Source organism: Staurois parvus, unplaced genomic scaffold (assembly GCF_062004578.1).
Source record: "Staurois parvus isolate SC_StPar_1 unplaced genomic scaffold, SC_StPar_1.0 ptg001918l, whole genome shotgun sequence".
In the NCBI taxonomy this organism is placed as follows: domain Eukaryota; kingdom Metazoa; phylum Chordata; class Amphibia; order Anura; family Ranidae; genus Staurois; species Staurois parvus.
The window spans coordinates 540,307-566,774 of record NW_028319714.1 but is presented as its reverse complement, the minus strand read 5'-3'; the positions used below and the strand labels follow the sequence as shown (position 1 = coordinate 566,774).

The following is a 26,468-nucleotide window of genomic DNA, read 5'->3' as shown; positions in this document are numbered from 1 at the left end:
GATTATCCTTCCAGGAAAGACACAACACCTCAACGATGAGTGACCGGAGCCTGGTGAAGGGAACACACATGGAATCAATGTAAACATCATATCACCAGTCGATGCTCTTACTCACCATCGGTAACCTGGACTGAAGCATCTGGAGGTCATCATAGCCATAGATCTGCTTGAAAAAAAGGAGAGAGAGAGAGAGAGAAAAGGGTCAGAGGACTGAACAAATGAACATAAAACAAATTCCCCCCCCCCCCCCCGGACTAAGCCCTCCCATCAGTTTGTTCTTTTTTTTGGCTGGGAACATCCACAATGCAAAATGGTGCAAGTGACCATTTTGTCTGTATTGGCAGCTTGTTCAAATGTTGGGATGCCCTAATGCAATACGAGTTCATTACTATACGTCAGCGTGGTCCTAAATTCACCATGACAACCAAGTAACGATCATAAGAAGAGGTCAGCAATTGGAGTGCTGCGTTTTGCAGCACACATTCTTTTAAAGTAAGCTCTATGTAATTCACATCTCCCAGGGACAGGGACACACACACCCACAGATCGGGACACACACACACACCCACCCCCACGGACGGAACGGACCCCCCCCCACGGGCGGACACACCCACAGACCGATGGACACACACACACCCCCACGGACGGACACACACACACCCCCCCCACGGACGGACACACACCCCCCCACGGACGGACACACACACACACACCCCCCCACGGACGGACACACACACACACACCCCCACGGACGGACACACACCCCCCCACGGACGGACACACACACACACACCCCCCCACGGACGGACACACACACACACACCCCCACGGACGGACACACACACACACACCCACCCCCACGGACGGAACGGACCCCCCCCCACGGGCGGACACACCCACAGACCGATGGACACACACACACCCCCACGGACGGACACACACACACCCCCCCCCACGGACGGACACACACCCCCCCACGGACGGACACACACACACACACACACACCCCTCCCACGGACGGACACACACACACACACACACACACACCCCTCCCACGGACGGACACACACACACACACACACACCCCCCCACGGACAGACACACACACACACACCCCCCCACGGACACACACACACACACCCCCCCACGGACAGACACACACACACACACACCCCCACGGACGGACACACACCCCCACGGACGGACACACCCCCCCCCACAGACGGACACACACACACACACACACACACCCCCCCACGGATGGACACACCCCCCCCCCAGGGACGGACACACACACACACCCCCAGGGACGGACACACAACCACACCCCCACACACACTCCCCCCCCCCCCCCACGGACGGACACACCCCCCCCCCCCGGACGGACACACACACCCCCCCCCCGGACGGACACACACACCCCCCCCACGGACAGGGACACACCCCCACAGACGGGGACACACCCCCACAGACGGGGACACACCCCCACAGACGGGGACACACCCCCACAGACGGGGACACACCCCCACAGACGGGGACACACCCCCACGGACGGGGACACACCCCCACGGACGGGGACACACCCCCACGGACGGGGACACACCCCCACGGACGGACACACACACACACACCCCCACGGACGGACACACACACCCCCACGGACGGACACACACACACACACTCCCACGGACGGACACACACACACACCCCCACGGACGGACACACACACACACACACACACCCACGGACAGACACCACTTCCTTGAAGTTAAAAGCAAATTTATTGCTCCAGCACACATATATACACTCCATCCAGCTCCCTGCTGACATTTCCCCCCCCCTCCCCCTTGGGGTCTAGTGAAGAATGACTGCTGCTCAATCAGGCCAAAGCTTTGTGTGCGCAGACATCGCTCATTTCTGCACACATCTGCAGCAGCCACACACCATTCTCCCAATTCCAAGACACGGCTACTGGACTTACTGGGTACGCAGGCAGGAGGCCTCCAGGTCCAACAATGTACTGGTTGTGTAAGAGAGGAGGGACGCCCTGTGGGAGGTTTGGAGGCGCTTTTCCTGGAAAAAGGGAAACAATTCAGATTAGGACTTCAATAGAGAGATCTGACAGATTGTAAACACTAGTGACTTACATGATGCTCGCACCTCATTGTTCTCTATTAGTTTCTTTCATGTCCTTATTTTCTATGTCTCAGGGAAACTCTGGCATTAAAGTCGGCCTTCTCAGTAATGACTAAACAGATATCCTGCTTCCCACCACGGTGACAACCCCAACCGTCTCCCAGATTCAGCAGCAGCTAGAAGTGATTGCACCACCTTCTTGTAACAGTACATAGATATTCCCTGTATCAACTTTTCCTGATTGCCTCTCGGGGGATCAGGAAGGAATGTTTTCCCCTGCAGGAGCAAATTGGATCGCGCTTTGCTGTTTTTTTTTTTCCCTTCCTCTGGATCAACTGTGGGTGTAGGACTATAACTTTTTTTTTAATGGTTGAACTGGATGGACTTTTGTCTTTTTTCAGCCAGACTATGTACAGACCACAAGCGGTCGGTGGAATGAGAACTATGGGCTAGGTTACTGTAATAGAGTGCACCAGGTCCTTGCTCATACTGAAGATGGGAGACAGAAGGCTCAATTCACGAAGCCATCACACATGTAGTATTGCCCCAAACTCAAGTCATTTTTTGTGCAGTGACTTATTTTGGCACTCCCTGGCCATCAGTGCTGTCAATGAAAAATACTTGGGGAAAACTATTAGTACACTTGTTATATAGAGATGAGGATAAACTCAGTATTTTAAGCATCTCTCAATGGCATTTTAAAGTGACAGTAACTAGATTAAAAAAAAATAAAAAATATATATATACACACATACACACACACACCTATCGATCCTAACCTTACATATTAAAAATCATTAAAATGTCCACTTTTTGCTGCTGCTGATCAGCCTATGACGACCTTCAGTTTGGACCAGCTGCTCACAGCATGTGTCAATTCTTTCCCTTGTGAGGTAAGGGACTGCAATTTTTACTTCCACTGTTGGTGGATGTCATCACTGGGAATTAAAACAACCCCCCACTCCATAATAAAAATATTATGCAAAAATCACCTTGTAAAATTAGGATTTTTGGTTTACCTGTAAAATCTATTTCTCGGAATACATCACAGAACACTTCATATTCATGACTACTTGGGTTATGCTGCCACCTTCAGGTGAATGGATACTGGCCACAAAAAGGTACCCCCTGCCAAGGCATAACCCCTGCCAGCTTAGCCAAGCCTCAGTTTTGTAGCAAGCACCAAGAAACACAGAGGGGAGAGATTTCTGTGATGTATGCCAAGAAAAAATTTCCAGGTAAACTAAAACTCCCAAAATATACATCACAGGACAACTCACAATCATGACTACTTGGGATGTCCCAAAGCACTGAACATGATGGATGGGCCCAAAAAGCAGAACAGGGGAGAGTGGGTAGAGAAGACCAGGTATCAGCCTTACAAACGTAAAACAGCAGAAGCTCGATAGTAATCCCCCAGGAAATACTGACATTGCTGATGGAATGGGCTTTGACCAGGAGGAACCTTGCCCTTCATACCACAGGCCGGAGAAATGAACTGATGAATCCACCTAGAATTAGTGAATGTAGAAGTAACCAGACCCTTCTATGGAGATTCTTGCCTTGAGAAGTACACAGATCTTCCAGTCACAAACACCCCTATGTCTTCCCTCAGGTCTTGGTTTTCAATAGCCATGCTGTCAAAACCAGCAACCATAAAGCAGGATGAAAGATCAAACCCTGCAATAGCAAATCTGGCTGAAGAGCCAATTACTCATCTGTCAAAATACATTATATCGCCAAAAAAGCATTAGGACACTGGCCTTTACACACACACACATTAACTTTAATGGCCTCCCAGTCTTAGTCCGTAGGGTTCAATATTGAGTTGGCCCCGCCCTTTGCAGCTATAACAGCTTCAACTCTTCTGGGAAGGCCGTCCACAAGGTTTAGGAGGGTGTCTATGGGAAGGTTGGACCATTCTTCCAGAAGCACATTTGTCAGGTCAGGCACTGATGTCGGGGGAGGAGGCCTGGCTCACAGTCTCCGCTCTAATTTATCCCAACGGTGTTCTATGGGGTTGAGGTCAGGACTCTGTGCAGGCCAGTCAAGTTCCTCCACCCCAAACTCGCGCATCCATGTCTTTATGGACCTTGCTTTGTGCACTGGTGTGCAGTCATGTTGGAACAGGAAGGGGCCATCCCCAAACTCTTCCCACAAAGCTGGGAGCATGAAATCCTCCAAAATGTCTTGGTACCTGACGCCTTAAGAGTTCCCTTCACTGGAACTAGGGGGTCAAGCCCTACCCTTGAAATACAACCTCACACCATAATCCCCCCTCCACCAAACTTTACACTTGGCACAATGCAGTCAGCCAAGTATCGTTCTCCTGGCCACCACCAAACCCAAACACGTCCATCGGATTGCCAGACAGAGAAGCGTGATTGGTCACTCCAGAGAACACATCTCCACTGCTCTAGAGTCTAGTGTTGGCGTGCTTTACACCACGGCATCCGATGCTTTGCATTGCACTTGGTGATGTAAGGCTTGGATGCAGCTGCTCGGCCATGGAAACCCATTCCATGAAGCTCTCTACGCACTGTTGTTGGACTAATCTGAAGGCCACACCAAGTTTGGAGGCCTTTAGATAAGGAAAACGTCTGCGCACTTTAGCATGCGCTGACCCCACTCTGTAATTTTACGTGGCCTACCACTTGGTGGCTGAGTGGCTGTTGTTCCCGGTTGCTTCCATTTTGTTATAATCCCACTAACAGTTGAGCGTGGAATATTTTTTTTAGCCAGGAAATGTCACGGATGGACTTATTGCACAGGTGGCCACCTATCACGGGACCACGCTTGGAGTCACTGAGCTCCTGAGAGCGACCCATTCTTTCACCAATGTTTGTAGAAGCAGTCTGCATGCCTAGGTCCTTGATTTTACACATCTGTGGCCATGGAGGTGGTTTTAAAACCTGAATCCAATGATTTGGAGGTGCTATCAGAATGACCACAGTGTCCTCCACCTTTATTCCATACAAAAGGCGAGGATGAAGCTGAAGTAAAGGGAAGGCATAGATCAGAGAAAACAATCCCAAGGAGTCATCTATAGCAATTGTTTGTTCTCTGGTTCAGGGCAGAAACCTGTCCAGTTTGTTGTATAATCTACATGACAAGAGAGCCACACCTAGCATCCCCAATCACTGACAAATCTCTATGAATGAGAAGGGTTGAAATGTGAAAATCTGCCCAAGACCAGATAAGATCCAAGTCTTCCTGAGCAGTGAGACTTCTTGTCCAATTTTTATGGCTGATGTACGCCACAGCCCAAGCATTGCCGACTGCACCCTAACAGGGAGCCCCCTTTAACCAATTGCCTACTGCGCACTTTCACCCCTTCATCCAGCCCAGGCCGATTTTCAGTTTTCACAGCAGTCGCACTTTGAATGACAATTGCGCGGTCATGCAACACTGTAGCCAAATCACTGATTGGCACTGTCAGGCGGCAATGATGGGCACTGATAGGTGGCACTAATTAGCACTGAAGGGTGGCACTAATGGGCATTGACAGTCATCACTAATGGGCACTGAAAAGCAGCACTGATGATCAGTGCCCTGATTGTCAATGTAGATGTCCCCTCTGAGGAATGCCGCTTCTCCTCTCTTCACATGTTGTCAGCGTGAGGAGAGGACTGCCAATAACCGACATTTCCTGTTTACATGTGATCAGCTGTGATTGGACACAGATGATCACATGATACAGTCGGTCATTGACTCTTTACCACGATCGGTGAACCGCTGTGTCCAAAGGGCACACCGCACCACCGATCAGTGCGCAAGCGCAGCTAGAGTGGGAGGACGTCTTATGATGTCCTCCCAGAACAAGAGAGCTCCCGCTCATCCGTCATTTCCCTATACAGCGGGCGGGAGTTGGTTAAGCAGAAACACTGGCGTAGGACAGGCAGCCAAATTGCCCAAATTTTCAAGATGTTGGTCAGCAACTTCCACTTCTTTATTGACCACCTTCCCTGAACTGAAAGGTTCTTCACCTACCTCCCCAGCCTGACAGACTGGCATCTGTCGTAAAGACCTTCCACTTTTTCAGAAGGAAGGCTTTCTGGGTATCCGGCATGTGAGGATAGCCCCCTTTCAAGAGCCGATCTGGTCTTAGGAGTTCGATGTATGGGATGTTTGCCCCATATGGACAGAGTTTTGGAATGAAACTGGGCATAGGGGTCTGCACTGAAGCCAACTACCAGTCCAATCAAGGGACTTTCTAGCAAGCTTACACTCCACCTGGGATCAGACATTCCCACTGCAGAAGCAGCACTTTTGCCTTTTATGTGTCTAGGATTAAGCCAAAACACTCCTGATGTTGCGTCAGAGCCAGAGCAGACTTCTGAAGGTTCAGCACTGACCTGTCACCTTAAGGGGTAAGAGCGTGTTTCAACCCGGTCACCTTCTAGATGATGGTATCCAAGGATGGTCCAAACAAGGGTTTGCACTCAAAGGACAGCTTCTTGCAGAAATGTTCCACTGACCAACACTTGTGCCATAGTCCTCATGTGGACAAGTGTGGTGCCTACCTTTGAAAGCTGCCGTATGGAATTTTCCAAGGCATCTAATGAGAAACTCCTAGTTTTTGAAAAAATCTTCCAGAAACCACCAAAGATCCTCCAACGCTTTGCCCAAATTTTAAGGGTGTGCAAACTCCCATTGCTGCCTGCAAAATCGCTCCCACTTGAGAAAAGTCATCTTTACCAGAGGGCCTCTAATGTCCTATTCATGATGTCTTTTAAAGACCAGGACCATGTCCATCAGGACCAATCATGGTTTTATGCTAGTAGGGAATGGCCGGGTCAACAGCCAGAGAACCATATTTCTAGTAGAATTTCTCCTCCATGGAGTGCTGTTTACAAAAGGCTTGGTTAACACCTATGCTTTTTATCAGTTTTTTGCATTGTGGTTTGCGTTTTTACCGTGTTTTTTTTTTCAGATTTCTTACATTCAAGTGGAAAATGTTTTATTGCTGGACAGGAAGCCGCCCCCACAAAACATGGCAAAAAAGCACTCCATGCATTTCAGTAGCTTTTCCATTGAACTCTACTGTAGAAAAAAACATTGCTGTGTGCGTTTAAGAAAGTCCCTGACCCTTTCCAAAAACGCAGCAGCTCAGAAAAGCATAGATGTCAACGTGTCCCATAGGAAACCATGTTAAATGGACTGTAGTGTATTTCTGCAAAAAGCATTAAAAAACGCACTGGTGTGAACCCGGGGAAAATGCTTTGGCGATGAAAACACCTTCACCAGATGAGCTTGAATGGCATACATCACTTACTGCAAGTGATGGTGCACTGGGAAGGACTCGGGGTGTTTCGGCAGCTGCCTGGACTGGGCAGGAATTCCTGCGTTTTTAGCTGGTGTCTATTCCCCTGAAGATGGCAGCATAACACAAGTAGTGGTAATAATGAAGTCTTCTGCGTCCTGAGATGTATGAAAACCTCTACTTCATGTTGCTGTCACGGAACTCCAGAACACAGTAGTGATGGGGGAGGGTGTCATTCAAGAGCATGTACAGCAGGAGAATAATTATTTACATTCTCCTCGTAAACAAATTTACCATTTTAGATTTTTAAGAAAGTAGCAGCACCTTCAACAGGTTTTTAACGTCAATGCATGCAGGCCCCCAACACAAATTTTTCATTACCGTCCATTATATTCACCACATATTGTTCCCTTAACCACTTCATGTCCGGACAGTTTACCCCCTTCCTGTCCAGGACAATTTTCAGCTTTCAGCGCTATCACACTTTGAGTGACAATTGCGCGGTCATGCAACACTGTACCCTTATTAATTTTTTAGCATTTTTTTTTTTAGACAGATAAAACTTTATTTTGGTGGTATTTATTCACCACTGGGATTTTTATTTTTTTTTGCTATGTAAATGAAAAAGTCCAAAATTTAAAAAAAAAGTGTTTTTCTTATAAAATTGTGCAAACAAATATTTCATCATAAATCTTGGCCACAATTTATTCCGTTATCTTTTTAGTACAAAAAAAATACCCAAATTAGTTTATAACCAAAAATTATACAATTTTTAAACTTTTTTTTACATTTTTATTTTTTTTTTATATTATTTATGGCGTTTTTTTTTTTTACATACTGTCACCCTAGCAGTACAGTGTCACCATGGTGACATTGTACTACTTCTGGGGGGGTGATGAAGTTTTTTTTTTTTTTTTTAATTACACGGATTGCTTTTACAGCCTTTATGGGTGTAAAAGAAATCATTTCTCTTCTCTGGCTGCATTCTTGCACCCATTGAGAACTACTATGTGAGCTGTGATTGGTCACAGCTTGTCACATAGTACAAGACTGTTGTGAATAGCCCTGTACCATGTGACCTCTGGGATCATTCACAGATTTCACACATAGTAAGCAATGATATCACAAGTGACATCTTGCTTACTACTCTGCATGTGATCACTAATTGGCCAATCAGTGATCACATGATCGGGACCTTGCACAGAGGTCCTGTACGACTATCGGGTTTCCACTGTGTCCGGAGGACACATCGGGCACCGGATCGCGAAACGGCCACCCACCCCTACACTGCCACCGTCTGGCCGTTTATATACAACGGCCAGACAGGAGGTGGTTAACAACATCCATAACCCTAGACGCTTTCGGCTCACCCTTGTGTTGCACCTCTTGCCCAGCGTCAACACTAGAGATGTAAAATATCCAAAATATTTTGAAGTCATGAGAAAAAAAAAAATAAATAAATTTTACATAAAGTCTCAGAAATCTTTCAAGGTCTTCATGTAATATATACAGTGCCTTGAAAGTCTTCCTCCCCCTTGAAATTTTCCACATTTTGATATGTTACAACCAAAAACATAATTGTGTTTTATTGGGATTTGAGGTGATAGACCAACACAAAGTGGAACATAATTGGAAGGAAAATGAGAAATGGTTTTCAACATTTTTTTACAAATAAATCTGTGTGGTGGCATTTGTATTCAGCCCCCCCCCGGAGTCAATACTTTGCAGGACCCTCTTTGGCTGCAAATCCAGCTGCAAATCTTTTTGGGGATGTCTCTACCAGCTTTGAACATCTACAGAGGGACATTTCTGCCTATTCTTCTCAAACTCTGTTTTTGGTTTTAACATGACAAAAGGTGGAAAATTTCAAGGGGTATGAATACTTTTTCAAGGCACTGTGGAATATGTTGTTTCACAACGATAAATATACAATCTTTTTTTTTTAATTTTTCCTGGGGGGAGGGGAAAAAAAAAAAATTGGCTATGGAAAGGCCTTCCCATCTATAGTCAACACGAGCCTTAATTACTTGTTTGCATTACATTCTTTAGCGTACTCTCCTCCATATCATGTTCTCAAATAATCTGCTCCCCTGCGCAGATTTAATTAGAACTTAAAGGATAAGTTCACCTTTTATAACATGTTACGTTACACCTGTATTCAGGGTGTAATATGTTACTGCTGTTCTAGGTCTTAGGTCAGGGGTCAAGGGTAGGCAACCTGCGGCTCTCCAGCTGTTGCAGGACTACTAGTTCCATCATGCCTCTGCAAGTCATAGCTGTAACTATCAGTTTTGTAATGTTGAAATGCCTCATGGGAAATGTAGTTCCACAACAGCTAGAGAGCCACAGGTTGCCTACCCCTGGCTTAGGTAGTTCATGGATGCTTCCTGTCCGTGTGCACCTGCCTGCCCGTACAATGTTTGAGCAGACAATTTACACCGACAGCCTGCAGGATACCTGCATTGCACAATTGCTCCCAAAAAAAATAAACTAAAATAAATAAATGCACATTTTTACCTGCAAAAAGGTGCGATTTTATTTATTTTTAAAAGTGAACTTAACCTTTAACCCACAACTAAAATTTTCTTCTGGTATTGATGCACCGAAGGAGTTACTGAAACCTGTCAGATAAGATTGGCTTTTATTGATGACCATACCTGGCTCCTCATTCTTACTCTCAGCACTGTATTTTTTTTCTAGACATATCCTCAGCCAAATCAATACAAGCATCAAACCCGCTATAGTAAAGCAGTTGCGCAATATAACAGGTGTATGATAGAAGGGCATTAGCTTGGCGCTCACCTGAAGACACTAACGGAGCGGTCCGAGTGGTAGCGGCAGGCACACTTACACTGGGCACACTCAGGCCTAAACTGTTAGTAGTATTCATACTGCTGGCCATACTGACAACCGAAGAGGTGGTGCTTGTGGCCGACGTTGGCGCTGTTGAGAAGGTTGTGCTAGGCTGGAGCGTGACCGTGCTCTCCACACTTGTGTGCTGAACAGAAAAAAAAAAATCCATTAGATTACAGGAATTACTGGACTATTAAATTTTACTTTGACAAGAAAACTGATTGGACGTTTTATATTTGTGTGTCACTACTGCACCTTACGCGTCATATTAACCTCCTTGGCGGTATGATTCTTTCCGATTTTTGGTGCTGAAAGCGGTACCATTTTTTGCATGGAAATATGTAGTTTTTTTTATTGTAGGCTGTAATTTTTAGGAATAACTCACTGAAATCTGTCCGAACAAGAGTCTAGTAAACATCCCGGGTAGGATAAAATTTGAAACACGAAATCATAAATTATAATTTAATAAATAATCATAAAAAATAATAATATAATAATAATACATTTAATTCAATAATATAATCAAACCAAAAACAATGAAATGTGAAATAGAGCGCCAAGTTCGCACATCGCTGAGCTCAGTCGCAGAATCGTTTTCAGTGTCTGATGAGGAATTTCCCCCACCAATCATTATCACTCAATTCTGCAAGTGGTTCTGATTTACTATCGCTGTTCTCTAGCCGGTCTAAAACCGCTTTTGACCTAAAAGGGACGCTTTTTGGACGCCATGGACTTTTCTAAGTTTCCAGGCAGAAAGAACAATCAAAATGCAGGCAGGGCGCCGGACAAAGCACTTGGGACAAAATGTATGTGAAATGGGTTGAAACAGCAATGTTTTACTATGTAAAATCATTTTGAAAAAAATTAATTTTTTTTTAAATTTTCAAATTTCCCGTACGTCCCAACATCACATGGACCGGAACACAGGAGCCGGATGCCGGCATCAGCCGGAGGAGATGGCCGGGGACGCTGCAGGGGACACATCGCGGGAGCAAAGGACAAGGTAAGTGCTGCAGGGACTCCCTATACAGCGCTGCAGGGTATTCCCGAGTGTAGCTCAGGGTTACCGCTTTTGGTACTGACATTTTACCCCGAGCTACACTCGGGAATACCGTTAGGGAGGTTAAGATGCTACCTTACCCGGATATCCTTAGCGCTCCACAGCGCACCTTTTTTAGGTCTATTAACTATTAATTATCATATCTATTAGCGCTGCATTTTACTATTATTGATGTGTACAAGGATTTGAGGTTTGATCTTGATGCTAGCAGCTTATTCATTTACCTAGCGCTCGTTTAATTCACTACTACTTTCTATTGCATATACAGACTGATTGTACTGTTGTGGGTTTACTAACACTTTCAGGTAGTGTGGCTTCCGAACAGGGGTGCTCAATGAAGACTGCTAAAACACGGGCAGAGGTAGATATCAGGTCAGGAATACTACATTCAGGGGGGATGTGGCTATGTCTTAAGGGGCAAGCTGTACAGTTGATTTGATACAGTGAAAGAAACTGAATAATAGCTAAGATTATGAAACCATAACAAAAAAAGTATAGTGGAACATTCATTTATAATGACAAATTTGTAATTTATGTTCATAAAAAAGACAGCACATCATAATGGTAAAATTTGTAAGTTGCAGAGACAAGTGAAAATGTGTATTCAAATTCTTGTAGAAGCAGTCAATGACTGAATGGCGTTTTTTCTTTAAACTTTAGCTTGGTTTAAAAAAAAAAAAAAAAATCAAACACTCCAGATAATACATTACAAACTGCTTAAAGAATAAGCTCAGCTTTTTAAAAAAAAACAAAAAAAAAACAGCCCAGATGCTTGCTTACTGGTCCATAGCAGCAGCGGCCTTTTCCCCCGTTTATATCCCCGGGTCTGAAATTTTCCCCTGCACTGGCTGAGAGTGCACAGAGACCCCTCAACAGACATGAATGGGGCCGTAAGTTAAAGAGTATGTAAACCCAAAATTTCATATTCCTGATATGTTTCTTGTCTTCCCCCCCCAGCCCGGACACCACCCCCCATTGACTTCTCCATCATCCAACAACGCCACCATCAAACCCGCCCCGCAGGCCAGAGTACTTGGTGTCATTCTGGACTCCAACCTATCCTTCCAGCCCCAAGTCCAATCTTTAACAAACTCGAGCAGACTCCACCTCCGCAACATCGCCAAAATCCGCACGTTCCTAACCCCAGAAACCACTAAACAGCTCATCCACTCCCTCATCATATCACGACTCGACTACTGCAACTCCCTCCTCACTGGCCTGCCTCGCCGCTGGCTATCCCTGCTTCAGTCCATCCTGAATACGGCTGCCAGACTCATTCACCTTTCCAACCGCTCCATCTCCGCCACCCCCCCCTGCCAATCCCTCCACTGGCCTCCACCCCCCTCTGCCAATTCCCTCCACCCCCCCTCTGCCAATCCCTCCACTGGCTTCCGATTGCGCAACGGATCAAATTCAAAATCCTAACACTGACGTACAAAGCCGTCCACCATACTGCCCCGAACTACATCACCGACCTAATATCCAAGTACCACCCAACATGCACACTCCGCTCCTCACAAGACCTCCTTCTCTCTAGTTCCCTGGTCTCCTCCTCCCATGCCCGCCTCCAGGACTTCTCCAGGGTGTCACCCATCCTCTGGGACTCCCTGCCCCAATCCATCAGATTATCACCTACTCTCCTCTCCTTTAGGCGCACCCTGAAAACCCACCTCTTCAGGGAAGCCTACCCCACCCCCTGCTAACTTGCCGACCTCCTCCACTCTTCCTACCACTCCATCCCCCACAGCTATCTCCTCCTGTGCCACCATCCCCTCCCTCCTAGATTGTAAGCTCGAAAGAGCAGGGCCCTTGATCCCCTCATGTTTTGCATTGTATTGTTATTGTTCTGTCACATGTTCTGTCCCCCTTTGTAATGTACAGCGCTGAGCGAACTATCGGCGCTTTATAAATACTGTATAATAATAATAATATGTGCTTGCAGTACCATGTACTTGTATGAAAGTATCCTGTTCTGTTTATATTGCTTTTTTTGTGTGAAATCCCTGGTGTTCCTGCCAGTCCCTCTGCTTTCCTATTAAAAACTGACCATACCAAGCATGAGAGCACAGTGTGGTCAGTTCTCTAGCTCTGCTGGGAACTCAGCCTGCTCTCCTCCAATGATCAGACCTGTCCTAACACCCCCCCTGCACAGCCTGGGAAGTGAAGTTCAGTGTAATGCTGTTTCTCCTCCCACAGTTCTTTGTTCTCAGTTGCATAAGGAGCTTAGAGGGAATGTGATAAAAGGGGGGAAAAAGGTATTTAAAATGTTTTTTGTTTTATCTATACACAAATGTTTTGCCTTTCATTTCGATTTTAAACTGAATGGATCGTTTTACAAGATGAGGGTTTACACATACATTCAGGCTGGGCTCGCAGCGTTTTCTGTGTGATTTCCGCACCATATCAGAATTATTATTACTATTATACAGGATTTCTATAGCGCCAACAGTTTGCTCAGCGCTTTACAAAATGAAGGTAGACATTACAGTTACAATACAATTTGGTACAAGAGGAAACAGAGCCCTGCTTGTTAGAGCTTACAATCTAGGAGAATAGCACCCCGTTCATGGGAACCGATGTGGGTGTGTATGTTAACAACACCCCGAAATCGGTCTGCAAAAAGCGGTGCGATGTGCAGAATCTGATCGCATAGGTGTGAATAACCATGCGATCCAATTCTAGTGTGGACCCAAAAAGAGTCCTGCACTTTTTTGGTGCGGCGTGATTGGAGCCGTACATAATATATGGCTCCAATCGCACCGCACACACATAGCATGTGATTTGCAGTTCCAGTTCCTCATGCGATGTACCAAACCGCATTAGTATGAACCTAGCCTCAAGACACACAGCCCTGCTCAAGTCTATGGGAGTCACTGCACACCAACAGCCAAATCTGAGGAAGAATTCAGACCAGAGGTGTAAACACTGAAGGAGGACATTTCTGTCATGTAAGAGGGGTCCTTGGACGGTGGGTCTTTGGTTAGAGGACTAAGGCCGGCCATACATGGGTTGAAATTCAACTGATTTTTCCTCCGAAAATTGACCGAAGAATAATCGGCCGATTTTCGCTCTGTTAATGGGTCAATAGCAATGGCCGATTTTCATGGTTCCTCCCCTTTTCAGCGATCGGGCATGTTGGAAAATTTGTGAAAAACGACCGATTTTTTACTCAATGATGGTCAAATCGCACAATCGTTTTTCCGAAAATAATATGTGCATGAGCTTGACCTGGAAGGAACAGAAGTTTCACCTGTTATATGGGGTGAACGTTATGCCTTGGTTGGCCGATTTTCGAAATCATTGTTTGCGCCATCGGATTACGAGCGAACGACGTTTTAGATTTTCGGATGAAAAATCATTCAGAATTCGAACCATGTATTGCATAAGGAGGGTGGGTTGTTTAGTAAAACAGAACATGTCCTTCAGCAGCAACATTATGACATTTATCTATTTTGAACAATACTGGAGTTCAGGATGTGTCATAGAATGAAAAGCCCTTTAAGAAAACAATCTTGACATCGGGAGGTTTTAAAAAGGTCGGAATGAAGTAATAAATGAAATCCTTACCGTATGGGAAACTGCTGAGGACAGTACTGATGCTGCAGGAAGGCTGTTCTGGTGCCCAGACAAAGTGCTAGGGAGGGGGAAAAAAAAACAAAAAACAAAAAATGGGTAAGTGCCAGGATAACACAAGGAATGGTCCCTCAAATGTGTGAAAGCTTCAGTACAGGTCAAGACTCCGTGACAATGATGCATCATACGGGGGTCAGATATGTGCTTGGATACAAAAAACCCACCACAGTCTGTAGAACGTGTGAAAGCTGGAGACAAAGTCAGCAACAGAGAATTCAAGCTTAACTTCATGCTTAATCTCGGTCCTCTGCTTCAGTCTTGGAACTTGTGCATCTTATAGACACACCATGTACTCGGCTGACAACTAGATACCCAGATCTCTTTCAATGGTCTGACTAAACTGGCACAATGGATTTCCTGCATGCACAAGGCCTGTATTATAGGGACATCGGATCAGCTCTTTTTTTTATGATGCAAGTATGTTTTGCCTCAGGTTTCATCCATCAGATCCACAAAATATACCAACATTGCAGTCTGATGGTAAGACTGGATTTGCCAGGCCATGTCTGTTTTTAATAGATCTGAAAGGTATTTGACAAGCTTGGGACTCCTGGCTATGATTTAACCACTGTATATAAACGGCCGGACGGGGACAGTGCAGGGGCGGGTTGCCGTTCATGTCCGGAGGACACAGCAGAACACCGATCGCTGTACGGGACCACTGTGTGAGGTCCTGATCATGTGATCACTGATTGATCACTGATTGGCCAATCATTGATCACATGAATAGGTGTAAGCAAGATGTCACTTCTGACATCATTGCTTACGAGTGAAATCTGTGAATGATCACAGAGGTCACATGGTACAGGGCTATTCACAACAGCCTTGTACCATGTGACAAGCTGTGACCAATCACAGCTCACACAGTATTTCTCAATGGCTCAAGAATGCAGCCAGAGAGAAGGAGAAATGATTGCTTTGACAGCCTTTATGGGTGTAAAAGCAGTGAAAAAAAAAATCATCACCCCCCACAAGTAATACAGTGTTACTATGGTGACACTGTACTGCTAGGGTGACAGTATGTCAAAAAATATAAAAAATAAAAACGTAAAAAAGTTTTTGAAAACTTATAATTTTTGGTTATTAACTAATTTGGGTTATTTTTTTTTTTACTAAAAAGATAACTGAATAATTTTGGCCAAGATTTATGAAGAAAGATTATTTCTTTTAAATTTTTAAACGTATTCATTTATATAGCAAAAAAATAAATAAAAATCCCAGTGGTGAATAAATACCACCAAAATAAAGTTTTATTTGTCTCAAAAAAAATGCTAAAAATGTCATATGGGTACAGTGTTGCATGACCGTGCAATTGTCATTCAAAGTGCAATAGCGCTGAAAGCTGAAAATTGGCCTGGACTGGAAGGGGGTGAAAGTGTCCGGACTGGAAGTGGTTGAACATTAAGGATAGGATCTACCGTATTTTCCGGCGTATAAGACGACTTTTTAACCCCTGGAAATCTTCTACAAAGTCGGGGGTTGTCTTATACGCCGGGTGCTGGGCTGAAACCTTACCGTACTTCCGTGCTGACGCTTCTGCGCATGTCTTCGGCAGCAGTAGACGATCGCGGATCACCATAGCTCGCAGAACTGCATGAGACGTCGGATGCAGCAGTGCTCGATTGAGCTTGACTGAAACTGTGATATGCAGAGAAGGGATACACATCGGGTAGCGGCTTCTGCGCATGTCACAGTTTCAGTCACGATCAATCGAGCACTGAACGGCTGCATCCGACGTCTCATGCAGTTCTGCGAGGAATGGTGATCAGCGATCGTCTACTGCTGCCGAAGACATGCGCAGAAGCGTCAGCTCGGAAGTACCGGTATGGTACTGCTGCATCCGACCTTGTCCCCTTCATTTCGGTAATTATTAATATTATAATGTGGCAGTTTTGTGCAATTTATGGTACCGCTCGGATCAGGGAGAGCTGACCCACCCAATCCAAGCAGGCTTTGTATGCAGTGTGCACAGAAAATACTGGTACATCGCTTGCCGTGATTGGTTGGAAGAGGGGTAGTCTTATACAGCGAGTATAGCCCAAACCCTCTATTTTAACAGGAAAAGTAGGGGGGTCGTCTTATACGCCCGGTCGTCTTATACGCCGGAAAATACTGAATGGACTGCTTAGGTGGGCCTTAGCCCGATATATAGCACATGTTACGAATTGTCCTGCCCTCTCACAGACCCAAGCCCTCCCACCCGATTACCAACCCTGAAAATGTTCCCGTTGCTTTTCCACAAACCACAAAAATAAAAAATGTCTCTCACCTGTTAAGCTGTGAAAGGGAGCTATTTGAGAGGTCACTGGGCTGCGGCAAGTTAGACAGAGACACAGCTGACGTGTGCTGAGACGCAGGAGGAAGGAGAGACGATGTGGTGGAGGGTGGACTGGATAGAGACCCTACAGACGTCAGGCTCTGGGAATTCTCAGACTTTGCCGACGGGACGGAAGGAGTGGCTGTGTACAGAAGAGAGACTCTCAGACCTAATATTTTAGGGTTGTAACTAAAATCTCCATCTTGCATCATTTTTAGTATAGACACATTCTCACCAAAACAAAATTTAGAAGTATTTAGAGAGGACACCTGTTTTGGGGACAAGTGTCCAAAGAGGGGATGTAGTATCATTTTGGTGCAATTTCTGCTCAGTTCCTGTTTTTTTTTTTTTTTTTTAAGAGTGGAAGTTAAGGAAAATCTCCCCAACAAGACCCAAACAAAAAACCTCACAGTGCTTTTGACCTATCACACTCTGCTCGCTTGCAATCAGTCTGTGCATTGCCTTCATTCCTCTATCCAAGTTCATGATAATGCATGGCAAACATATCTCAAATGCCCCGAACCTTTTTTTTCAATTATGGTTAAGAGAAATTTTCAATGTGCTTTACATTTTGACAAAGTTACCTCCCAAACAAAACTGAGGTCCACGTGCCTCTCTCCTGCACTGCAAAGCAATACGGCACATTCAATAGTCTATGGGTCAGGACGATACAGAATGCAACCAAGATCTGCTTAATTAACCCTTTGGCGCCAGCACCTCCCGGCCCTTTAAGGGTTTCAGAAGCCGGGAGGCGGGGCGGGGTTTCGGATCACATGATTGGGAAAGGTCCCGATAGAAGGAGGAGACCAGACGTGTGCTGGGAGCGTGCGCTCTCAGCACATTTTTTGTTTAACAGAACGCAAATGTGCGGCCGTTCAGTGTCTAAGCCCAGACGCTGGGAGGCCGCACATTTGCGTTCGGCCGGCGTGAAGAGGTTAAACTAGGGGCACTCAGGGGAAAAAAGGAAAGTATAAGTGCAAGCTGCTACAGGTGCCTGCTGTATAGTCTGGGGACGGTCTGAAACAGCTGAAGACCCCACCATACACACCTAAAGCGGTTCTAAAGGCTCGAGGGTTTTTTACTTTCATGCATTCTCCTGACTGAGACAGCAAGCGGGAGCCATTCATTCTGTCAATCATAGCCAGTCAGCCAATGAGGAGAGAGCGGAGGGTGGGACCAAGCCGCAGCTCCATGTGTGAATGGACACACGGAGCAGTGGGTTCCCCCATAGCAAGCTGCTTGCTGTGGGGCAGCCGACAGATAGGAGGAGCCAGGAGAGCCTGCGGGGGACCCGAGAAGAGGATCCAGGCTGCTCTGTGAAAGACCACTGCACACAGCAGGTAAGTATAGACATGTTTGTTATTTTACAAAAAAAATTAAAAAATTAACCTTTAGAATCGCTTTAAACCATTTAGGGAAACCAAGTCCAAGCTGTACATGAAAGTATGAACCTATAACAGAGTCAATTAGTACTTTGCCTGTGTCCTATACAATTAAGATATTAGGATTTTGTGCTTACGTAAAATAATTTCTTGGAGAACATCAAAAGATACACCGGAGATAATAATCGTGAATACTTGGACTTTGCTGCCACATTCAGGAGAATGGATGCTGGCCCAAAAAAAGGCAGTCATTACAGGACGTCCCCACTCATGCATGCAGGATCAGGGTACTGTACCTCTTGGCCTGCTGGCCGTAATGATCTACATGGAGCCCACCTCTGCCCTAGTAGGGAGCAGGCCAGAAGATGAAGCAGCGAAAACTCAAAAAAAGAATGGATCTTTTCCATCATCTTCAGACACTAGCACAAAGAGGCCTGGCCAAGCTAGGAGGGGCCACTCCTGTGATGGTGGAAGTGACCAGCAACAGCTAGGAGGGACCCTTTGCAACGTCCTAGCAACCAAGGAGGACGGGGGATGCATTCTCTGGGAGTTTTTCAGACAGCCTTCCTGTGGTACGTAAATGGCCTACACCTATAGCAAGGACATTATTCGACTCTGGTCAAAGCTGCACAGTTTGTTTTCATCTATAAACACTCCTTGCCAGTTTTTTTTGGTAAAGGTGAATTATGCCTTTAAAGTCATTCAACATATCAGGGCAAGGTAGAGCCCTTCTGTTCAAACAGAAAACACTGAATACTCCAGTCTATGGAGTGATGGCGATACACAACACAGTAATCATTCCATTGATACAAGAAAAAAAAAATGTTTAGAGATGGCCGATTCCAGGAAGTGCTTACATACAAGACATCTGGCCTGTCCTTACATAAATTGAAATCTTGTAAAATTTTGGCAGGAGCGAGGCTGATGAGTGCCAGTTCTGTTATAGAGATTATGCAACAGATACAGTTTACAGAGGATTATGAGCTCTGGGACTGGCATAAGACTCAGTGTGTGGTTGTCTGCACAATAATTAAGATATGTGCTTGGATTGCAGCATCATCATCTTCTACCAGATCTTGCTTGACAAGCCAACTTTGGTGGGGGGATCCGTGATGCATGCCACAGGAAGAAAGCAAAGGCCAGAGACATAACATTCCTGCACTGGTCAATCAGCCCCGGTACAAACAGGAGGTGGTTATAGGAGCACAGCTGATATATATTGCAGACTTACTGTTCAAAGACACTTGTGCCCGAATTCCATTGTGTCCATTCTAAAGAAAAAAAAGAAAGGAAAACAAAAAGCGGCAAAATTATGCACCATTCAAAAGTTGCACTGAAACACCATTTGTGATCAGAGGTCAATGAAACCTAGATGCTCAGGCCCAAACTTAGCAATGTCATTATGCATAGTGTGACGGACAGCAGATATATTATTTTATTTTTGGTTGTTTTGTTAACACTTGTGGTCAACAGTCAACTTGTCTGCTTTGTTTATAATTTGAAGTTCCTGTGCCCCGCAGGGGGTGGGAGGTGAGAGTTATCTCGGTAGGGAGCGCAGACCTCATGGTGTCTTATGGCTGTGAAAAGTCAGATGTGTTGGCACCGGGAGCTTGGGGCTTGGTCAATTGAAAGGGCCATATACTGTCCCTATGTGGGGAGAAAGACTCTTTCAATGGGAGAGCTTGAGTCAGGATGGACAGAGCCATTCATGCCTGAGACCTAACTTCGAGATGCATTGAACTGTGCTTTGCTTTGTGCACTGCTGGGACTTGTGGTCCTATATTGCCTGTGTAGTCTTGAAGCTGCGGCCAAGACACACAGCTCTCTGAAGACCCATGAGGAGTTGGTGCCTATCTGCCTAGACTTCCTCTGCTGAGGCCACTGCTGGCTCGTGAGTCCCTGGATCGCTACCCTGTGAACTGCCATCTTCTGAGTGCCCGGACCTCCTGCCTGCCAGAGCTGCCTTCTGCTGTGTGCCCTGATTACCCTGCCTGCCAGAGCTGCCTTCTGCTTCGGGCCTTGATTACCCTGCCTGCCACAGCTGCCTCCTGCTGTGTGCCCCGATTACCCTGCCTGCTACTTTTTTTTCCCTGCAGGAGCAAATTGGATCATGCTTTGCTGGGTTTTTTTGCCTTCAGTTGGATCAACTGTTGGTGTAGGATTATAACTTTTTTTTTTTTTTTTTTAATGGTTGAACTTTTGTCTTTTTTCAGCCAGACTATGTAACTTAAAGCGGAGCTCCACCCAAAAGGGGAATTTCTGCTGTAAGGACTGCTCCCCATTAAGGACTGCTCCCCATTAAGGATTGGCACTTTCGGGGGAGTGGGTACCCGAATTTGACAGGTACCCGCTCCCACTTTCGGTCCGATCGCCTAGGTGATCGGAAGCAGAAGGTGTCCTCCCTCCCTCCCTCTCTGTAGTCTTATGGGACATGTGACGGGTCCCAGAAGACTACAGGACCATTAATGAAGCGCAGCGCTACTCGCATATGCTCAGTGGGTACCCGGCTGTGAAGCCGCAAGCTCTCACAGCCAGGTGCCCACACTGAAGGTGCTGGCTTCCTGGAATACAGGACGGCCGGTGAAACAGACTGAGAGGGACACCCCACGGGACAGGTAAGTGGCTGTTTTTTTCAAAAGTCATCAGCTACAGTTTTTGTAGAGTGAGTGGAACCTGAAAACCTAACACAAGAATTTAATTCAGTACACAATTTTACTAAGAAACGTACTGTGTTTTTTATTTTATAATATAGACCGACAAGTGTTCAAAACTGTAAAACGTATTTAAAATCTTTACTTTTAATATTATAATTATACCAGACAGGTACAGTGTTAAAAAAATAAAAAAAAGTATACTAGCATCTACAGGTTGCAGGGTCCTTTGCAAGCTGAAACCATTTTTGTTCCTGAATAAAGCCTTCAGCCTGCATGTGATGATCGTTGACAAAGCGAATGTATGATTGGGAAGCATTCTGATTTGTTCCACATTGTTTGTGGGGACCAGAGAAAGCCCGCTTTGACAACTAGAAGACCCAAAGTTGATGGTTAGCAGCCATCAGGTAATGTTACATAGTAACATAGCTTGGCTGAAAAAAGACAGAAGTCCATCCAGTTCAACCATTAAAAAAAAAAAAGTTATAAGCCTACACCCATAATTGATCCAGAGGAAGGCAAAAAAACAAAAAACACAAAAAAAAAACCCACCAGCAAAGCACGATCCAATTTGCTCCTGCTGGGAAAAAAATTCCTTCCTGATCCCCCGAGAGGCAATGGGATATCCCCTGGATCAACTTTACCTATAAATGTTATATCCAGTTATATTCTGTGTATCCAAGAAAGAATCCAGGACTTTCCTACAGCAATCCACTGAGCTGGCCACAACCAACTGTTATTGTGGATTAATATATCCTCACTATGGGGTATCCAGAGGCGTTAGAGGGAGAATCTTACTGATTGCTGTGAGCAATAGGAGCCTTTTTTCATATGTTGACATTGATGACTTCATATGTTCAAGGAGTGCACCCTGTACTCACCGTGACCGGAACCACTTCGCTGGCTGTCATGGAGCTTTGGTAACCTATTCTGCTGTGCACAGACGTCTGGTCGTAGGAGGAAGAGGAAGATGAGGAGATGGTGACTGGACTGGCACTCTGAGAAGAGCTGTTGTGGCTGGAAGTGGTGATTACAGACGCCGTATAGCTTGGCTCCTGCACAGTACTGGATATTGGCAGCGAGGTGTTTAGAGATTCACTGCAAAATATACATCAGATGTGTGAATAAAGAATCAGTTCCTTGAAGGACAACTGCGTTATAACAAATTAAAAAAAAAAACATATGGAAAAACTACATGATTTGCAGGTGTGAAAGATGACGTTTCGTATTGAAAGCGGAAGTGATGCAACATTCTTTTTCTTCCGTTGTGTGATGAGACACCTAGCTACCAGGTGGGAAGTAGGGATGCATCGAAATTCCGGTGGCTGAAAACTCCCCTTTCGGCTGTCAGCCAAAATGAAATGAAAACACCGATACAGGTGGCAAAAAAATCCCACCCCTCAAAGCCGCCCATCCGCCGATCGGTAGTTCAGTCTTACCTGAGAAACCATCGATCCCGGCTCTGGACATAGAGATGGGTGAAGGAAAGATGGCCGCCACACATCTCTATGCCCTTGGAGGACCGGAGTGATGTCGCTTCCGGCCTCTTTTTTTTTTTTTTAAAGCACTAGATCAATGCTTTACATTGCAGAGGAGAGATGTGGGGTCTTATTGACCCCGCATCTCTCCATAAAGGAGGACCTGTCACTAATTATTCCCATCACAAGGGATCCATGCATTTCTTGTGCTAAGAACAGAAGTGATTACAATTTATTTTTAAAAGGAACAGTGCAAAAAACAAAAAAATTAAATACATTTTTAAAAAAAAGTTTAAAGTGCCCCTGTTCCCCCCTGCACACGTAGTGGTGAACGCATACGTAGGCCATGCCCACATATGTAAATGGTGTTTAAACCACACACGTGAGGTATCGCCACGAACATCAGAGCAAAAGCAATAATTCTCGTACTAGACCTCCTCTGTAACGTTACACTGCTGACCTGTAGAAATTTTTAAAGCATCACCCATGGAGATTTTTAAGCACCGCAGTTTCATGCCATTCCACGAGCGTGCGCAATTTTAAAGCGTGACATGCTGGGTATCCATTTACTCGCCGTAATATCCTCTTACATATTTTACAAAACAATTGGGGTATATATATTTTTTTTAATCAAAGCGTATTTTTTTCCAAAAAATATATATTCATTTTAAAAAATTGCACATTTCGGTTTTCAGCCAAGTGCATTTTGAATTTTTGTTTTCGGTACCAGAATCTTCATTTTGGTGCACCACTAGTGGGAAGCCTCACTTTCCTCATTCACTGCAAGTGCTGCTAGTAATACGGAGTTGTGTCAGAGCTTACTGAGCGTCAAAGAGGGCAAATTGTTGGTGCCGCTTAGCTGGTGCCTCTGTGACAATTTTATTTGTGTGTGGTGAGGTGCAGTATCAAAGGTTATGACGGCATATACAGTTTCCGGGAAAGCATAAGTGCGGTCGACATGGTCAGCTGACCAAAAGAGACGAAAGGACATTGCGCAGGATTGTGACCTGGAATAAGAAAACAACTTCTGCAAAAGTGACTGCAGAGCTCAATCTCAGTCTTCCAAAGCCCGTGTCCACAAAAATTGTGTGAAAGGAACTCCCATCAGCAAAAGATTCACATGTGAGCTGCAACTGCCAATGATGCAACACCCATAAATCATGGACTATCGATCAATGGAAGACTGTAATATGATCCAATGAATCGAGCTTCACACTGTTCCCAACCACCGGACGTGTGTATGCATGGCCAACACCGTCCCAAGCTTATGACCAGGATGGTCTTGTGCCGACGGTAAAGCATGGTGGCAGCACAATCATGGTTTGGGCAGCCATAACTTGGTATTCTGCAGGCCCCATCATCACCTTGAAAGGTAGAGTCACTGCCAGTGACTATGTACAAAGTTTGGCCAACCATGTGCACCCCGTGGTGCAGACACGGTTTCCCAAAGACCGCGCCACTTACCAAGACAATAATGCTCCGAATTCACACAGCTGGTAATGTCAAATCATGGTTTGAAAAGCATGCAGTTTTGCACTTTCCCTAGGTGCCACAGTTGCTGGATCTCAATATTATAGAGCCACTATGGTCAATTTTGGAGCCTGAACAAGATTCGGGCTCTTTTCCGCCTCAACATCTGTGCGAGGACTGGAATGATTTTTGCATGAAGCGTGGTAAAGATTGCGTTATCCTCAATTCAAGACTTGTCAAATACCAGGAGAATTCAGGCTGTCTTGAATGCCAAAGACGGTACAACACCATATTAGGTAGTACTTTTGTTGGTTTTCCTGTGGTGTGTGTAGTACAGGTGAAACTCGAAAAATTATAATATCGTGCAAAAGTTCATTTATTTCAGTGCAGCAACTTAAAAGGTGAAACTAACATATGAGATAGACTCATTACATGCAAAGCAAGATAGTTCAAGCCGTGATTTGTCATTGTTATGATTATGGCTTACAGCTCATGAAAACCCCAAATCCACAATCTCAGAAAATGAGAATATTCCATGCAATCAATAAAACAAGGATTGTACATAGAACAATATGGGACCTCTGAAAAGTAGACGCATGCATATGTACTCAGTACTTGGTTTGGGCCCCTTTTGCAGCAATTACTGCCTCAATGCGGCGTGGCATGGAAGCTATCAGCCTGTGGCACTGCTGAGGTGTTATGGAAGACCAGGATGCTTCAATAGCGGCCTTCAGCTCTTCTGCATTGTTCGGTCTCATGTCTCTCATCTTTCTCTTGGCAATGCCCCATAGATTCTCTATGGGGTTCAGGTCAGGCGAGTTTGCTGGCCAATCAAGCACAGTAATCCCACGGTCATTGAACCAGGTTTTGGTGCTTTTGGCAGTGTGGGCGGTGCCAAGTCCTGCTGGAAAATGAAGTCAGCATCCTCATAAAGCTCGTCTGTGGAAGGAAGCATGAAGTGCTCCAAAATCTCCTGGTAGACGGCTGCGTTGACCCTGGACTTAATGAAGCACAGTGGACCAACACCAGCAGATGACATGGCTCCCCAAATCAACACAGACTGTGGAAACTTCACACTGGACTTGAAGCATCTTGCAGTGTGTGCCTCTCCATTCTTCCTCCATACTCGGGGTCCTTGGGCCTCTCCATTCTTCCTCCATACTCGGGGTCCTTGGGCCTCTCCATTCTTCCTCCATACTCTGGGTCCTTGGGCCTCTCCATTCTTCCTCCATACTCTGGGTCCTTGGGCCTCTCCATTCTTCCTCCATACTCGGGGTCCTTGGGCCTCTCCATTCTTCCTCCATACTCGGGGTCCTTGGGCCTCTCCATTCTTCCTCCATACTCTGGGTCCTTGGGCCTCTCCATTCTTCCTCCATACTCGGGGTCCTTGGGCCTCTCCATTCTTCCTCCATACTCGGGGTCCTTGGGCCTCTCCATTCTTCCTCCATACTCTGGGTCCTTGGGCCTCTCCATTCTTCCTCCATACTCTGGGTCCTTGGGCCTCTCCATTCTTCCTCCATACTCTGGGTCCTTGGGCCTCTCCATTCTTCCTCCATACTCGGGGTCCTTGGTTTCCAAATGAGATGCAAAAGTTGCTCTCATCAGAAAAGAGGACTCTGGACCACTGAGCAACAGACCAGGTCTGTTTTTCTTTAGCCCAGGTAAGACGCTTCTGACGTTGTTTGTTGTTCAGGAGCAGCTTGACAAGAGGAATACGACATTTGAAGCCCATGTCCAGGATCCGTCTGTGTGTGGTGGCTCTTGATGCACTGACTCCAGCCTCAGTCCACTCCTTGTGAAAGTCCCCAACACTTTTGAATGGCCTTTTCCTGACAATCTTCTCCAGGCTGCGGTCATCCCTGCTGCTTGTGCACCTTTTTCTTCCACATAACTTTCTATTAATGTGCTTTGATACAGCACTTTGGGAACATCCAACTTCTTTTGCAATTACCTTTTGAGGCTTTCCCTCCTTATGGAGGGTGTCAATGATGGTTTTCTGCACAACTGTCAGGTCAGCAGTCTTTCCCATGATTGTGATTCCTACTGAACCAGACAGAGACCATTTAAAGGCTCAGGAACCCTTTGCAGGTGTTATGGCTCAATTATCTGATTAGAGTGGGACACTTTGAGCCAAGAATATTGCACCTTTTCACAATATTCTAATTTTCTGAGATTGTGGATTTGGGGTTTTCATGAGCTGTAAGCCATAATCATCACAATGATGA

General features: G+C 45.6%; 1 protein-coding gene across 13 annotated transcripts in view; it reads right to left on the bottom strand.

The window, feature by feature from the left end:
- UBAP2 (ubiquitin associated protein 2) overlaps positions 1 to 26,468 on the bottom strand; it is a 156,083-nt gene that overhangs the window by 10,392 nt on the left and 119,223 nt on the right. For 9 of the 13 annotated variants that reach the window (XM_089664442.1, XM_089664440.1, XM_089664441.1 and 6 more), the window contains 7 exons: positions 22,177 to 22,393; positions 19,876 to 19,915; positions 17,215 to 17,404; positions 14,880 to 14,946; positions 10,202 to 10,397; positions 1,982 to 2,073; positions 116 to 166 (listed from right to left, as the gene is read on the bottom strand). In XM_089664442.1, coding sequence (XP_089520568.1) covers positions 116 to 166; positions 1,982 to 2,073; positions 10,202 to 10,397; positions 14,880 to 14,946; positions 17,215 to 17,404; positions 19,876 to 19,915; positions 22,177 to 22,393 — 853 coding nt within the window. The remainder of the gene's footprint in view (positions 1 to 115; positions 167 to 1,981; positions 2,074 to 10,201; positions 10,398 to 14,879; positions 14,947 to 17,214; positions 17,405 to 19,875; positions 19,916 to 22,176; positions 22,394 to 26,468) is intronic. The other 4 variants (XM_089664432.1, XM_089664436.1, XM_089664438.1 and 1 more) reach the window with 1 other exon arrangement.